Source organism: Leptodactylus fuscus, chromosome 8, assembly GCF_031893055.1.
Source record: "Leptodactylus fuscus isolate aLepFus1 chromosome 8, aLepFus1.hap2, whole genome shotgun sequence".
Taxonomy (NCBI): domain Eukaryota; kingdom Metazoa; phylum Chordata; class Amphibia; order Anura; family Leptodactylidae; genus Leptodactylus; species Leptodactylus fuscus.
Genome location: NC_134272.1, coordinates 20,543,973 through 20,559,819, shown reverse-complemented (window position 1 = coordinate 20,559,819; position 15,847 = coordinate 20,543,973). Strand labels below are relative to the sequence as shown.

Below are 15,847 nucleotides of genomic sequence, written 5' to 3'. Positions count from 1 at the left end.
AGTATGCAGCAAATTACATCTAAGGAGCGCCTCTCCAACAGTAATCCATTGTAAAAGACATAGAAATACTTATAAGAGATAGTAAAGAAACTAGATACACGCTCCACTTGTTTCCACGTATATTTAACATGTAGATAACCAAACCTATTATATACTTAAGGAATAAAATCAAACTAGGACGTAACGTCTTCTAACATTTCATTAAGACCCATTGGGCTCAAGGTATTTAGCTGGTATATCCAGTAGATCTCACGCCGTCTGAGTATTTTAAACCTATTGGGCTCGTCTACTGGGATAAAATCAATGGGTGTAACCCTAAAACCTTCAAAACTTTTATTATGTTTCATAGCACAATGGCAGGACACACTGTGTTTTGAGCATCCATTTAAAATGTTTGACCGATGTTTATTAATACGGGTCCTCAAGCACATGGTGGTCCTCCCTATATATTGCAACCCACATGGGCACTCAACAAGATAGATGACAAATGCTGTGGAGCAATCCATGTGGAAGTTTAGGTTGAAAGATCTTTCTGTAGTTCGACTAACCACTCTAACAATGTCGTGACTAATACAGTCACAACACTTACAACGTGGATGTTTGCATTTGAAACTGCCCTTTAGTCGCACGTTGTTCTTTAACTGGACGGTTCGTGTTATCTGATCTCAATTTGCTAGGGGCTGTGATACTATTGACATTCCTAGCTCTCCTATAAATGATCTTTGATTCTTGTGGGATGACCTTTTTTAAATATTGATCACTTTGTAGTATATACCAATATTTTGATAAGATAGTCCGTATGATATTGTGAGATCTATTAAAGGTGGTTAAGAAGTTACATCTAAGATCAATATTATTTGTCTTTATTCTGGGCGCCAAACAATCTAGTTGTGTTAATTTACTGACCCGAGCCCTAGCTGATTCTGTAATAGGGCGTGGATACTTTTTTGCTTGGAACCTCTTGCTCATAATATTGCTCTGTTCGTGAAAATCTGTCTCATTAGTACAGTTTCTACGAATTCTTTTTAATTGACCAAATGGAATATTTTTCTTCCACTTGGAATGATGGAGACTATTGTATTCTAAAAGGCCATTACAATCAACATTCTTAAAGAATGTCTTAGTCGTGATCTTATCACTAGAGCTCATAAGGACAAGGTCCAAGTATTCAATCGCAAATTTCTCCACTTTCCCTGAGAATTCTAATCCCCATTGGTTATCATTTAAGTAAGTCACAAATTCTCTAAAGGATTCCTCAGATCCCTCCCATATAAATAAAAGGTCATCAATATAGCGTCGATAATACATTATATGTTTACGCCAATCAAGTTTATCATAAATATACTTCTGCTCAAATTCCCCTACGTATAAGTTGGCGTAACTGGGGGCAAATTTGGCCCCCATTGCTGTGCCACAGGTCTGTATATAAGTCTTACTCTCAAATTGGAACACATTATGCTCTAATATAAATCTAATCCCGTTAACTATAAAGTCTTTCTGAATATCTGGTAATATTGATTTTGTGTCAAGTGCGGTCCTAATTGCACAAAGACCCTCCTTGTGTGGGATGTTAGAATATAAAGATAAGATAAGATAATCCTTTAATAGTCCCCCAGTTATGCCAATTTATACGTAGGGGAATTTGAGCAGAAGTATATTTATGATAATCTTGATTGGCGTAAACATATAATGTATTATCGACGCTATATTGATGACCTTTTATTTATATTGGAGGGATCTGAGGAATCATTTAGAGAATTCGTGACTTGCTTAAATGATAACCAATGGGGATTAGAATTCTCAGGGAAAGTGGAGAAATTTGCGATTGAAAAAAAAAGTATCCACGCCCTATTATAGAATCAGCTCGGCTCGGGTCAGTAAATTAACACAACTAGATTGTTTGGCGCCCAGAATAAAGACAAATAATATTGAAAAAACAAAGAAGGATGTGGGTGGGCACTCACCAATCAGTAGATGGCATTTTCTTCTTTATATAAAAATGAATACTTTATTGAAATATAAAATATTAAATATAATATACTCCATGCTGTTGTTCCGGGGGTTGTGAGCACCACCTTCCACTATCAGTGTTTCCGATCTACAGGATTTTTTCAAGTAGGCTGTTATCACGTCTGCATGTTTGGAGCTGGCAGTGCCGTCTACTATTTTTTCTCATGCCTTTTTTACAAATAATATTGATCTTAGATGTAACTTCTTAACCACCTTTAATAGTTCTCACAATATCATACGGACTATCTTATCAAAATATTGGTATATACTACAAAGTGATCAATATTTAAAAAAGGTCATCCCACAAGAACCAAAGATCATTTATAGGAGAGCTAGGAATGTCAATAGTATCACAGCCCCTAGCAAATTGAGATCAGATAACACGAACCGTCCAGTTAAAGAACAACGTGCGACTAAGGGCAGTTTCTAATGCAAACATCCACGTTGTAAGTGTTGTGACTGTATTAGTCACGACATTGCTAGAGTGGTTAGTCGAACTACAGAAAGATCTTTCAACCTAAACTTCCACATGGATTGCTCCACAGCATTTGTCATCTATCTTGTTGAGTGCCCATGTGGGTTGCAATATATAGGGAGGACCACCATGTGCTGGAGGACCCGTATTAATAAACATCGGTCAAACATTTTAAATGGATGCTCAAAACACAGTGTGTCCTGCCATTGTGCTATGAAACATAATAAAAGTTTTGAAGGTTTTAGGGTTACACCCATTGATTTCATCCCAGTAGACGAGCCCAATAGGTTTAAAATACTCAGACGGCGTGAGATCTACTGGATATACCAGCTAAATACCTTGAGCCCAATGGGTCTTAATGAAACGTTAGAAGACGTTACGTCCTAGTTTGATTTTATTCCTTAAGTATATAATAGGTTTGGTTATCTACATGTTAAATATACGTGGAAACAAGTGGAGCGTGTATCTAGTTTCTTTACTATCTCTTATAAGTATTTCTATGTCTTTTACAATGGATTACTGTTGGAGAGGCGCTCCTTAGATGTAATTTGCTGCATACTAATACTAATCATTTTATTTTTATGATTTACAGATTGGTAGACACAGAATTTTATTACTCATACCATAGAAATTAGTAATAATGTTACACCATACAGGTATGTTTTTAATAACCTTCTGATATATATATCATATATATATATATATATATATATATATATATATATATATATATAAATATTTTTTATGTATTTACTAGAAGTGTATGGATTTATATGAATTGTATTAATTTGATTGTATGTACATATCTTTTAGTTTTTAATTCTTTGAAGTATTTTGTTCAAACTGTTATTGATTTATTTATGTACATTATGTATATTAGATATGAATGGAGACATCGTACAGTAGTAGTAATTGCATTGTCTTTGGGTACAAATTGATCTTACTAACAGTGCCACATATATATAGGCATGGCCGTGAGCTGGAACTTACATCTATCCAGCATGCATGCGCACTATATGGAGCACATATGCGTTCCATTGCTGATTAACAAGCAGGCTGGCCTCTCTCTTGGCCGCACCTCCGTTTATGCGCGAGGGATACTCCCGGTTTGGTGAAACGCATATGCGTTCCACTGCGGAACTGACGGCGTACTTTCAGGTCTATGTGGGGGAATGGAGGAAATGGACGTATGAAATAAAATATTGACGAGCCTACAGTAAAGGTACGATGTCTCCATAAGTTTGGATGATGTGACATTTATGGAGACTTTTTTTATGGATACTACATATTCTATACCAGAAGTGGGAAGGCTATACCGCTTTCCTGTCAGTTTCTATATAAACGGCTCATTGTGTTTATGACTCTGAAGGACTAAACGGACACTTGAAAAAGGGATTGTTACTGTCCCGAAACGCGTTGTGTGTTGTCTTTTGAAAGTTGAATAAAATCGATTGGAGGGTAAGCGCGGATCCATTGCTTTTTTCATCTTGTATGCATAATCTGGATGACTGGTCTTATTTGGATTGAACTATTACGGTGATCCTTGCTGCTTTAAAGGCCCCCCCCCCCTTTTTGGAGGTGATATATGTTTGGCATAATAATATCTATCACAAGGTGATTTTCTATTACCCTAGTATTGGTTGAATTATCGATAAAAGGGATAATGCGCTAGGTACGGCGCGGTGTTGTTTGTGTCTTTTTCTATTTTTGGACATAATCTTTCTGACACTACAATTCCCAGCATGCCCTGCTTACATGGCGTTCCGGTACTGTGAAAAAAAATCTTTGGCTATTTCTGTACTTTTTAATAAAATGATTTGCTACAGTTATTATTTATCCATCGCTCACAATTACACGAAATGTCCGACCCTTCGTGATCCCATATCTGATCACACCCAGATAAAGTATAAGGGGTGTAAAATTTGTAGGTACTGAACTATTGTCTCAAGGGAGCCGACTTACCTCATAGAGTGGATTTCTTTAGAAAGCTGACATCTCAAGAAGCTGACTTATTATCTCAGGAGGATGACATCTCATGGAGATCACTTACCTATTATTTAGAGAGCTGACTTGTTGTCTCAGATAATGGCGTAATTGGTTTAAAGAGAAACCCAACTTCTTATCTCAGAAGACGGACACATCCTAGAAGGCTGACTTATTATCTCATAGAACAGACTTATTATCCCCAATACTTATTTGGTCATCACAGTGGCGTAAATAGGAATGGTGGGGCCCGGTGGCAAACTTTTGACATGCCCCCACACACACACATTCCTGCGCACACTACGCACAGTATTATGCCCCATAGTGGCCCCTGCACTTAATATTATGCCCCATAGTGGCCATATACACAGTATTTTGCCCCGTTGTGAACAGCCATAAACAATTATTACACTCTGGGGTCTTTTCAGGCCCCACAGTATAATAATCGGGAACCAACATGAAAAACACTGTCACTTACTTATCTCCGGTTCCGTTGCACTCCTCGGTGGAGTCGGCCAGCTTCAATGACTTCCAGTATGTCACATGACCTGGGACGCTGGTCCGGGTCATGTGACGTCATGGACATCATACGACTAGGCCCAAAGTGTGCCCGGAGAGGTAAGAAACACTATTTTTTATGTTCCCTTACCTCTCCCAGGCCTTCGATCATTATACTCGGGGGTCTGAAAAGACCCCCCCCACCCTTCGAGTATAATAATAATAGTGTTTGTGGGGCCTGCGGGGTCACTTACCGATCCTATCCCCTGCCAGGATCAGTAAGTAAATAGGGCCCGTTACCGGCTGGAGTAAATCCAGTCGGTAACAGCCTATTAAGAAAAAAACAAAAACGTAGCGGTTGTCGCCGGGCCCCTGATTTCCCAGGCCCTGTGGCAGCCGCTACCCCAGTAGTTACGCCCCTGGGTCATCAGATTCCTTATACATAGGGCACTTGTTTTCACTCGGCCATGGTTCTTCCAAATTCCTTCTCTCCATGTTCTCCCAGTAAATTATAAGTACACAAAATATAAGAATAAAATCATTTGTGATTATGAATTTTTTTTTTATTTTTTTGTCATTTTTACAATAGTTTATAATCCAAATTTAAAAAATAAATAATTAGTTTAACATAAATAATATAAATATTCTGCATACGGACATAATAAAATAGGAGCGCAGTCCACTGACGTCACGTAAACCTGCCAATATATACATGGTCCAATATAAATAGTACAAAAGTCATGAATAAAAAAACCCAAAAAAAAACCAGTCACATAGCAGCATAATACGGTAGATATAAATATTGTGCACAGGAGGAGCTGCACCGACCAAGGTCCCACACAAGGCTGAGAAGATACATCCGTCTCCATGAGGTTTAATACTCTGAATCTACTGTAAGAGAATAAAAAATAAAAAAGCTCAAATAAAAACTCTACACTAACATATTATCTCCCAGCTCTTGCTTATTCTCTTTAGAGCTATTACTTGTTATGTTCCCAGCTCTTGCTTATTATCTCGGAGCTATTACTTATTATTTCCCAGCTCTTGCTTATTATCTCAGAGCTATTACTTATTATCTCTCAGCTCTTGCTTATTATCTTGGAGTTATTACTTATTATCTGCCAGCTCTTGCTTATTATCTCAGAGCTATTACTTGTTATCTCCCAGCTCTTGCTTATTATCTCAGAGCTCTTACTTATTATCTCCCAGCTCTTGCTTATTATCTCAGCGCTATTACTTATTATCTCCCAGCTCTTGCTTATTATCCCAGAACTTATTACCTCACAGCTCTCTCTTTTTATCTCACAATCCTTGGGGTTGGAAAGTCAGAGGTGCAGAAAAGTGGAGATGAATTTAAGGCGGAAGTTGCCCTCAAGTTCCTCTTCCTTTCCACCATGTGAACATATAGCTTTCTTTAGTATCTCTTACCCTTCATTTATTATCTCACAGCTCTTACTTATTATCTCAGTGTTCCAAAGCTTCACCCCCAGTTGTGGTAGCCAATGCAGCTGAATGGGGGCAAATTTTTGCAACAGATGCACATAATAGTTTCTCATTGAGATCTTGGTATCTAATACCATTTTAAGTAGCGGTGCCGTCTTGCAACAAACCTTTGGTACAGGTTTCTTCTGTAACACTAGAACATTTCATGAAATACGTAATCATGGACAATTCTCATAATGAACCAGTATGATAGACGTGACCAGGTCATACTGCAAGCTCAAGCATTTCAAATGTAAGCACGCCCTTCACCTGCACACCCTTGACCTACAGCCCTGCATATCCCTAAGCACTATGGCTCAGGGGTTAGTATTATTGCTCTGAAGTCCTGAGTTCGAATCCTGCCAAGGACAACATCATGCAAGGAGTCTGTATGTTTCCCCCCGTGTTTGGTGGGTTTCCTCCGGGTACTCTGGTTTCCTCCCACACTCCAAAGACATCCTGATAGGGAATGTAGATTATGAGCCCTATAGGGGACAGTGACGGACAATGTCTGTAAAGCGCTGCGGAATATGATGGCGCTATATGTAAGAGAAATAAACTAACAATAAAAATGTGTCATCTGCACAAGTCAGAACACTGCCAGGTGTACATAAACACCCAGGACCCCAAGGAGACCCGAAAAATGGAAACCTGAGCGCAGGTGTGACCCTAGTGTCACAAAGTCACACACCTGTCCGGGCCTAGCACATATGCAAGGATGGAGGGGGTGAGAATTTAGAGACTGCGGCTGGAATGCTAAGAATGAGATTCTTTCTTCTGCAGAACTCTCCATGGGTCTGATGATGTCATCAGTTCTGTGTTACAGGAAGGAGAGGAAGTCACTGCTGGGGGGGATATTGGAAGTGACTCACTGAATTCCAGCATACCAATGACATCACAGCCGATGATGACATCATGCAATGCAAAGCCAAAAAATCCCCTAAATTTTAATTGCATGTCTCCTTTTTGGGAACTTTCTGGGGGTTGTAGTCTTTGTGATGGCCTACATGATACAAGCTGAGATACATCTGGTACTATCAGTAACAAGCTCTATGTGAGACATGGATGATTGTCTGCCGCTCCCTAGTGGCCAATACGGTCAAGTGCACTATGCCATTCTTAGCGTCTACAAGGTCTTCTGCTCCTCCTCCTGAGGTGGCAACTCAAGCTTCTAAGTGCAAATACATACAGTGGCGTCTTACACCAGCAGGTGATGGGAAATGTAGTATCACCTGCTTCTCTGAGACTGTATCACATTGTTCTATTAGATACCTGGCTCAGCAGAACGTATTATACATGACTGGCTTCGATTCGGAATATCAGTAGACAGTATCACGCAATAGGCTTAGATACAGCATTGGATAAGTGCTACCCTGTGTGTATGGCTCCACCATACATCTGGCATGAAGGTTTGTTCTGCCATGTCCTGGTGATGTGAAGAACTTCTTGGCAGAGCTTTGGACACGCTTGGGCCTGGATCTCCACAAGCCAAGGTCGGTGTCCCTGCTGCCCTCTCCTAGACAAGGGCCTCTATGGCTTTCTATATCTTTCATAGCCCACCCCGGGCTTATCCTTGTGTCTCCTGTTCCTTTGCCATCTTCTAGGAGCGGCAGCAGTCCTTCCTGTCCTGCCCGGCACTCTCTCTCCTGTTTTGTGTGTCCTTCAGTCTGGTCATGTCCTTGGGCACCCTCGTCAGCCAGTCCCCATACTCTCTGCACACCACATAGCCTCGTACCTTCCTCTTGAAGGTGTTATCATCTGTCGAGGCCCAGCTCAGGGGTTCGGGTTGGGTGGAAGGAGACTGGTAGCCCAGGATGAGCATGGCATCATTGAGGTTACTAAATAAAGCCTCCGAGGATCTCTGGGCGACTTCAAGGAGCCGATGCAGCTCGTAAGCTTTTGGGTTCAGGGCCATCTGATCATCCCGGACCAGCTGGAAGAATTCAGAGATGGCAGAGAAGGCTTGTCTGGCCTGTAGAAGACGGTCGGCTGGACATAGACATCTCCAGGTCATGTAGCCCATAGCAGCAGTGGGAAGACCGTTCTCAAACCATGATGGGAAGCTGAAGTTAATGTCACTGAATGGAGCGCCCTGGAGCTGGAGCTGTGAGAGAGAAGAACAACAATGGTGAGGACCAAACATGACAATACCCATGATTAGTGGGGGGCCCATAGCAAAGCTCAAAATGAGTTCCTCACTTTAGGGCGACCCCTGGGCTGATACTTCACACCTTGTTTTCTTACAATTCCTCTTGGGAGAGGAGAGTGCAAAGATTCTCCCAACCAGTAGCAAAGGGAATAGAACCAACCAAAGCCGGGCCCCCTTTCTCTAAGGGCCCCACAGTAGCTTGATGATCTGCCTGTATGATATACGGTATACGCTCTTGCACAATGCATACGGTCTTGTAGCTCTCGCTTATTATCTTAGGCCTTTGTTTATCATCATCTTAGGACCTCCATTGTTATCTCAGATGACTCAGATGACCCCTGTTTTGTAGCTCCCTATTTATGCCAATATCTGTGGTGCGAGGACGGATACCTTTGAATATATATCACAGTTATGTAATAAAATCACTAATACAAATGGTCTCATTGTCGTTTGGGCCGTAACACAGGACGAGATGAGGTTGTGAGATAAGGGCGTAGCTGCGTATCACTCTGTACGAATAGAGGATACATCACCACTCTGGAATTGGGACAGTGACAAATTACTGTGTGTATGTCGGCAATAGAAAAATAAGATTGCAAGCTCTTCCGGTGAGAATTACATATGTAAATATAAACACACACCGTGGAACGTTAATGATACTATTGGAAGAGCAGAGAGGAATGGCTGACAACCCTCCCATGCAGCTGGTTGTCAGAGGCGGATACAGAACTCGGGGTGCACTTACATATGTCCGCAGCACCAGGGTGGAGTTGGTCTGGTACAAAGTAGCCAAGCTATGTATTCGGGTGATAATCTCTTCTCCTGGTAGAGGAAGGGCGGCAGATCCTCGGAGCCACACGGTGACGCTCATTGCCATGAACACTGCGCAGAGAACATATAATATAAGTAAATGGACAGATAATGTGACACTTAGCGCTGAAGCCCAGTACTACTGCTCATCATACACACAGTGCCCTTGTAGAAGTGCACAGTAACACTTCCACTGTCATGTAAATGCACAGTACAACTCCTGTATCTGCAACAAGTACTCACTCAGTACCACACGTAATAACATACAGCCTAGGAAAACTATCAGCCCATGCACAGTACAACTGCAACATCTGTGCACAGTACAACTGCAACATCTGTGCACAGTACTACTACAACATCTGTGCACAGTACTACTACAACATCTGTGCACAGTACTACTACAACATCTGTGCACAGTACTACTACAACATCTGTGCACAGTACTACTACAACATCTGTGCACAGTACTACTACAACATCTGTGCACAGTACTACTACTTGCATGTAGGGTAGACATATTTATTTACACTCTCAAACAGCATCTTTTGCCCAGTATAACCACATTCATATGTCACATCTGTAGTCACTGGCTGGACTCCGCACAGTACAACTTCTCACATTACATACAATTTCACCAGTCATAGGATGCACAGTACTACTGAATAGTCTACATATAGTATCAGTACTCCTGGCACACAGTATTACTGAATAGTTTACGCCTATTATCGCTACTATTACGGTACTGCTAATTAGTTTACCTGTATTATCACGACTATACATGCTGGTACTACTGATTAGATTACGTATATTATCACTACTTTTCACGCACAGTACTAAAGAGTAGTGTACACCTATTATCACTACTATTCACGCACACGCACACACACGGTACTATTGAATAGTTTATTACAGCTTGTTCACATCTGCGTCCGGTGTCCATTCTGCAGGTTTCCGTTTCCTGCACAAAACAGAGGCAGGAGATGGAAACCTGCAGGACTCTCTCTCACTCATTCATTCATTTGAATGGGTTTGAAAGATGTCCGGCCGTGAGCGGCGGTGAGCGTTTTATGCTCTCCGCCGCGAAAACGTTTTTTTTTTTGTTTTTTTTTAAATTGGACACAGAGTCGGACATGCAGTACTCTGTGTCCAGTTTAAAAAAAAAAAAAAAACGGTTTTGCAGTGGAGAGCATAAAACGCTCACCGCCGCTCACGGCCGGACCCGGTCTGACAGGTTTCCTTCCGTCTTCTTGCATGCAGAATACGGAAAGCTGAGAACGGACTCCGGGCACTAGTGTGAACCCAGCGTTACACGCATTATCACTACTATTCATTCACACACACGGTACTATTGAATAGTTTACATATAGTATCAGTACTCTTCGCACACAGTATTACTGATTAGTTTACACCTATTATCACTACTATTCACAAACGGTACTGCTAATTAGTTTACACTTATCACTACTGTAAAATTTAAATATAGTATTAATACTATTCTCACACAATACTATTGATTAGTTTACACCTATCATCACTACGATTCCCCCACAGAACTACTAATTAGGTTTTGCCTGTATTATCACTACTATACATGCAGATACTGATTAGCTTACGCATATTATCACTATATTCACAAACAGTACTATCAATTAGTTTGCACGTTATCACTACTATTCACGCACAGTACTACTGTATAATTTACATACAGTATCACTACTATTCATACATAGTTCTAATTAGTTTACACCTATTATCACTGCTATTCACGCACAATACTACTGATTACATAGAGTATCACTAATATTCATGGGTTTTTTTTTCCTTCCCCTGGATCAACACTGTAGGGATTGTAGGGTTATAGGTAGGACTTGATGGACTAATGTCTTTATCCAACCTCATCTACTATGTAACTATGTAACTATGGTACTAGTTATTACGTTACACATATTATCACTATACTCTTGTAATAATGTTACATTTAATTGCACAATTACAATTACATTCCTGTCTATAAAAGTCTTACTGGGCACAGAATAACGTCTTCATTTCAGACTATGAATGTATTTATACCCACAAGCATATCTGAGTGCACAGTACCACTATACGTGAGCAGTATGCCCAGCACCACTCCTTCCATTCATACGCTGGGTGTCTGGAGATGCCACTTACCTGCCCCTGCCAGCATCCTGCACCCCACTCTCTGTACCTGTTCTCCACCTGCCCTGCAGGTGACCAGTCTTTATATCTGTCTTCCCCCCCATGGCCTATGTAGTAATCTGTAGACGTCACACACCCCCTGCCGTGCTGCTTCAGAAAGGAATCCCCATTCTCTACTCTACACTTACGATTGCTGCTTCCTTCTAAGACAACCAGGAGGAGGAGAATAGTGTAACGCTGACTCGAGGAGAAAGTATGTACAGGGGGTGGTGATGTGACCCTAGGAGAGAAGCCGGAATACACCTGACAGGTGACTCGTGTCCCCCACCCCTCCTCTCACCCCCCAGAGTTGTCAGCTCGCTGGTATTAAGACCTGACGGAAGTGGTGCCAAGACAATGAGGCACAGCAGGAGTTGGGTTACCATCCTTCACCCCCCTTAGAGGTATTATATGATTTGTCCGCCTTCCCCTCCCAGGGCTTTGGCACTGACCTGGTGTAAAACCCACGTACACACGTGAAACATGTAATTACACTTCATGCCTGACATACCGTGAATCGCTACCTGATACCAGCAGGTGCCAAGTGCCACCGCCACCCACCGCTGTGCCTGTCATAGGTGCAGTACTGGTAGAAGCAGCTGAACCGTGTGATTGGTGACAGTCTATGAACCTCCAAGCTTAGCATCGACTCTCCACCTTTATAATAAAAAATAACACACACGTACAAATAAAGTGGTGGTCCACGACCCGGACCTCGCAAGGAGGTTGTCAGGACATGCTGGGAGTTGTAGTACTGCAGCAGCTGGAAAATCACAGAATAGAGACTCAAACCATAGAGAAACTACTTTGGGGTCCTGGAGTGGGCAGATAATGCCCCTTCACCCCCCTGCAAAGCAACATGGTGCCTCCCTGTGGGGTAGACTAGAGCTGGGGACGTCTGGGGGACAACAGACGACCAGTCATGGCCGGGGGATGACACATCAGGACTTATCCAGTTTTTATGACACAGCACAGAATAATAGAAATCAAAGCAGCAAATCAAAACACGCGATGTCACCGCCATCAAAGCCGTATGAGTCACTGTGACGACACCACCCCCCAATCATATGACACACAGGACGAGCGTATCAGAGCCTGCTGGGGCCCACCATGACATAAGAGTAATGAGCCTAATACATCCTGTAAGGTCAGGCTGCTGCATGTAAAGCTCATGGAATATCGTCATCCTTATACAATGCCGAACAGTGGGCAGACGGATATGGGTTGGTGCCCATATCCGTCTGCCCATTGTACGGCATTGTATAAGTCATAAGACAAGATCAGTGGAGAGAACAGAATGTAACCAGGGGCACCGTGAGGGTATAAAACATCAGGGGCACAAAGGTACCTCAGTCCTGCCCCTAAAAACAATAGTAGCGCCCAGGTAGTACCCACATAAATAACAGTGGCACACAGACAATAACCCCAGAATAATCTGTGCACGGATAGTGCCCCCAGAACTAAGTGTCACACAAATACTGCCCTCAGAAATAATAGTGGGGCACAGATAGTGCCCTCAAATCATATTGGCGCAGATAGCTCCCCTAGAAATAACAGTGGTGCACAGACAGGACCCCTAGAATAATAGTGCTGCATATTTATTGCCTTCAAAAATAATAGTGTCTTATATATAATGCCCTCAGAAATAATAGTGTTATTCCTGAAGATACTATCGGTGCTCCACTATTATTTCTGGGAGCACTATGTGCGGCACTATTGTTATTGGGGGTGCTGTCTGTAAGGCACTATTATTTCTGGGGGCATTATCTGAGTGTTGGTGTTATTTCTGAAGATGCTATCTGTGCACCACTAACACTCAGATAGTGCCCCCAATAACAATAGTGCTGCACATAGTGCTCCCAGAACTAACAGTATTGCACAGATAGTGCTCCCAGAAATAATAATAGAGCACAAATACTACCCCCAGAAGTTACAATACTGCAAAATAGTGCCTTCAAAAATAGTGCCACACAGATAGTGCCCCAAGAAATAATAGTGGTGCATAGATACTGTCCCCAGAAATAATAGTGCTGAACAAATAGTGCTCACAGAAATAATGGCGCACAGATAGTGCCTTCAGAATTAATAGTAGGGCACAAGTAATGCCCCCCGAAAAATAGTGGCACAGATATAGCATTCCCAGAATTAATAGTGCAACATAGAAAGTGTCTTCAGAAGTAATAGTGCCTTCAGAAATGTTAGTGCCACACAGATGATGCCTTCAGAAATAATAATGCTGTCCCTAGAAATAACAGTGGCGCACAGTGACCCCAGAAGTAACAATGGCGCACAGATAATGCCTTCAGAAACAATAGTGCAGCAAAGATAGTGACCTCAGAATAATAGTGCCGCACAGATAGTGCCCACAGAAATAGTGCTGTAGAGCGTGCCCACAGAAATAGTAATAATACCGCACATATATTGCCTTCAGAAATAATATTGGAGCACAAATAGTGTCTCCAGAAATAATAGTGCCACATAGATAATGCCCCCTCCTCAATTGTAGTGGTGCACAAAATAGGGCACCCAAAAATAATAGTGGTGCACAGATACAGTAGTACCACCAGAAATAGTTCTGCACAGACAGAGCACACAGAAATTAAAGTGGCACATAAAGCCATCAGAAATAATGGTGCGCAAATAGTGCCCCCTTAATAATAGTTCTGCACAAAAAAGTCCCCCAAAAATAATGCCACACAGATAGTGCTTTCAGAAAGAATAGTGCTGAACGGATAGTGGCCACAAAAATAATAGTGCCACACAGATAGTGCTCTAGAAATTATAGTTGTGCATAGATAGTGCCTAACAGGTAGTGTCTTCCAAAATAATATGGGCACAAAGGTAAGCCCCCAGAAATACTGGTGCCACACAGATAGTACCCCCAGAGTAATAGTGGCGCACAAGTAGTGCACACAGAAAAAAAACAGTGCCACACAGATAGTGACAATAATGCACAAGATAAAGCTTTCAGAAATCATAGTGACACAATCATAGTGTCTTCAGAAATAATATTGGCGCACAGACAGGCCACCAGAAATAATAGTGCCACACAAATAGTGCCCCTAGAAATAGTGGTGCCCAGACAGTGCCACCAGAAATAGATCAGCACAAATAGTGCGCCCAGAAATTATAGGGCCGCAGAGAACGCCTTTAGAAATATTAGTGCCACCCATATTTAGTTCCTTCTCAAATAATAATGCTACAGTTATACAGGTAGTGCCACCAGGAAATAATAGTGGTGTATAGTGTCTTCAGAAATAACAATGACGCACAGATAGGGCCTTCAGAATAATTATGGCACACAGATAGTGAGCCCAGAAATAATAATTCTGGACAAATAATGAAATAATATAGGTATACAGGTAGTGCCACCAGGAAATAATAGTGTCGTAAAGATAGTGCCCTCTAGAAAATAAAATAGCGCCACCAAATAGTGGAGCGCAAATAGTGCACTCAGAAATAAGTGTTGCACAGACAGCACCCCCATAAATAATACCGTAATGCCCCCAGAAATAATAGTGCAGCACTAATAGTGCCCCCAGAAATAATAGCGAACATAGATATCACCTTCAGAAATAGTGTCACAAAGATAGTAACCCCAGAAATGATAGATTTGCAAATATGGTTCCCTCAGAATAATAATGCTGCACAGATGGTGCCCATAGAAATAAAAGTGCCGCACAGATAAGTGCCTTCAGGATTTATATTGTCACCCAGATACTGACACCAAAAAAAATAATAATGCACCCAGATATGATATAGTGAGACCGCAACAGGGTGTATAAGGTGCAAATACAATACTGTAGGTAAACCTGCACCTATACAGGGGATTTGGTTCTCTGTAGCAGAAAATACAGCCGTAAATTATGAGATTATTTGGAGCAGAATAACGGACTGATTTACAGAATATGCCCCAATAATAGAAGCGATGTGCGGTAATAGTCGCTGCCGGGTGCCCGCGCCATACTGATGTTGTCACAGATATGAAGGCCTGATGCTGCGAACACATCTGGGACACGGAGGTTTAGTCATTGTGATTACATCCACAATTAATTGTATGTCACCCCCCCAGAGGTGATGAGTGAGTTTCGCTCTATGTTGGGTGTGTCCCCATCACACTGCCCCCTTTGTATTTTTAGGGACACAGAGGAGGGGATGTGGTTGATGACAATGACTGGGGAACTCCTGTGAAGTATGGCTCCGTCACTTGTCAGGAATCCAGACACACACCGCCGTCTCAGCAC

General features: G+C 41.8%; 1 protein-coding gene across 1 annotated transcript; it reads right to left on the bottom strand.

The window, feature by feature from the left end:
- Positions 1-8,048: 8,048 nt before the first annotated feature.
- On the bottom strand, positions 8,049-11,592 carry LOC142217391 (cardiotrophin-2-like). Its single transcript, XM_075285618.1, has 3 exons — positions 11,577-11,592; positions 9,343-9,479; positions 8,049-8,552 (listed from the first exon to the last, which is right to left on the bottom strand). The coding sequence occupies exons 1-3, from the start codon at positions 11,590-11,592 to the stop codon at positions 8,049-8,051; spliced, it is 657 nt and encodes a 218-aa protein (XP_075141719.1).
- Positions 11,593-15,847: the final 4,255 nt, after the last annotated feature.

What these genes read in the sequence shown, in the direction of transcription:
- LOC142217391 (XM_075285618.1), bottom strand. An exon ending in CCCTGGTGCTGCGGACATAT is followed by an intron (nt 8,553 to 9,342) that starts GTAAGTGCACCC and finishes TCTCTCTCACAG; the next exon opens with CTCCAGCTCCAGGGCGCTCC.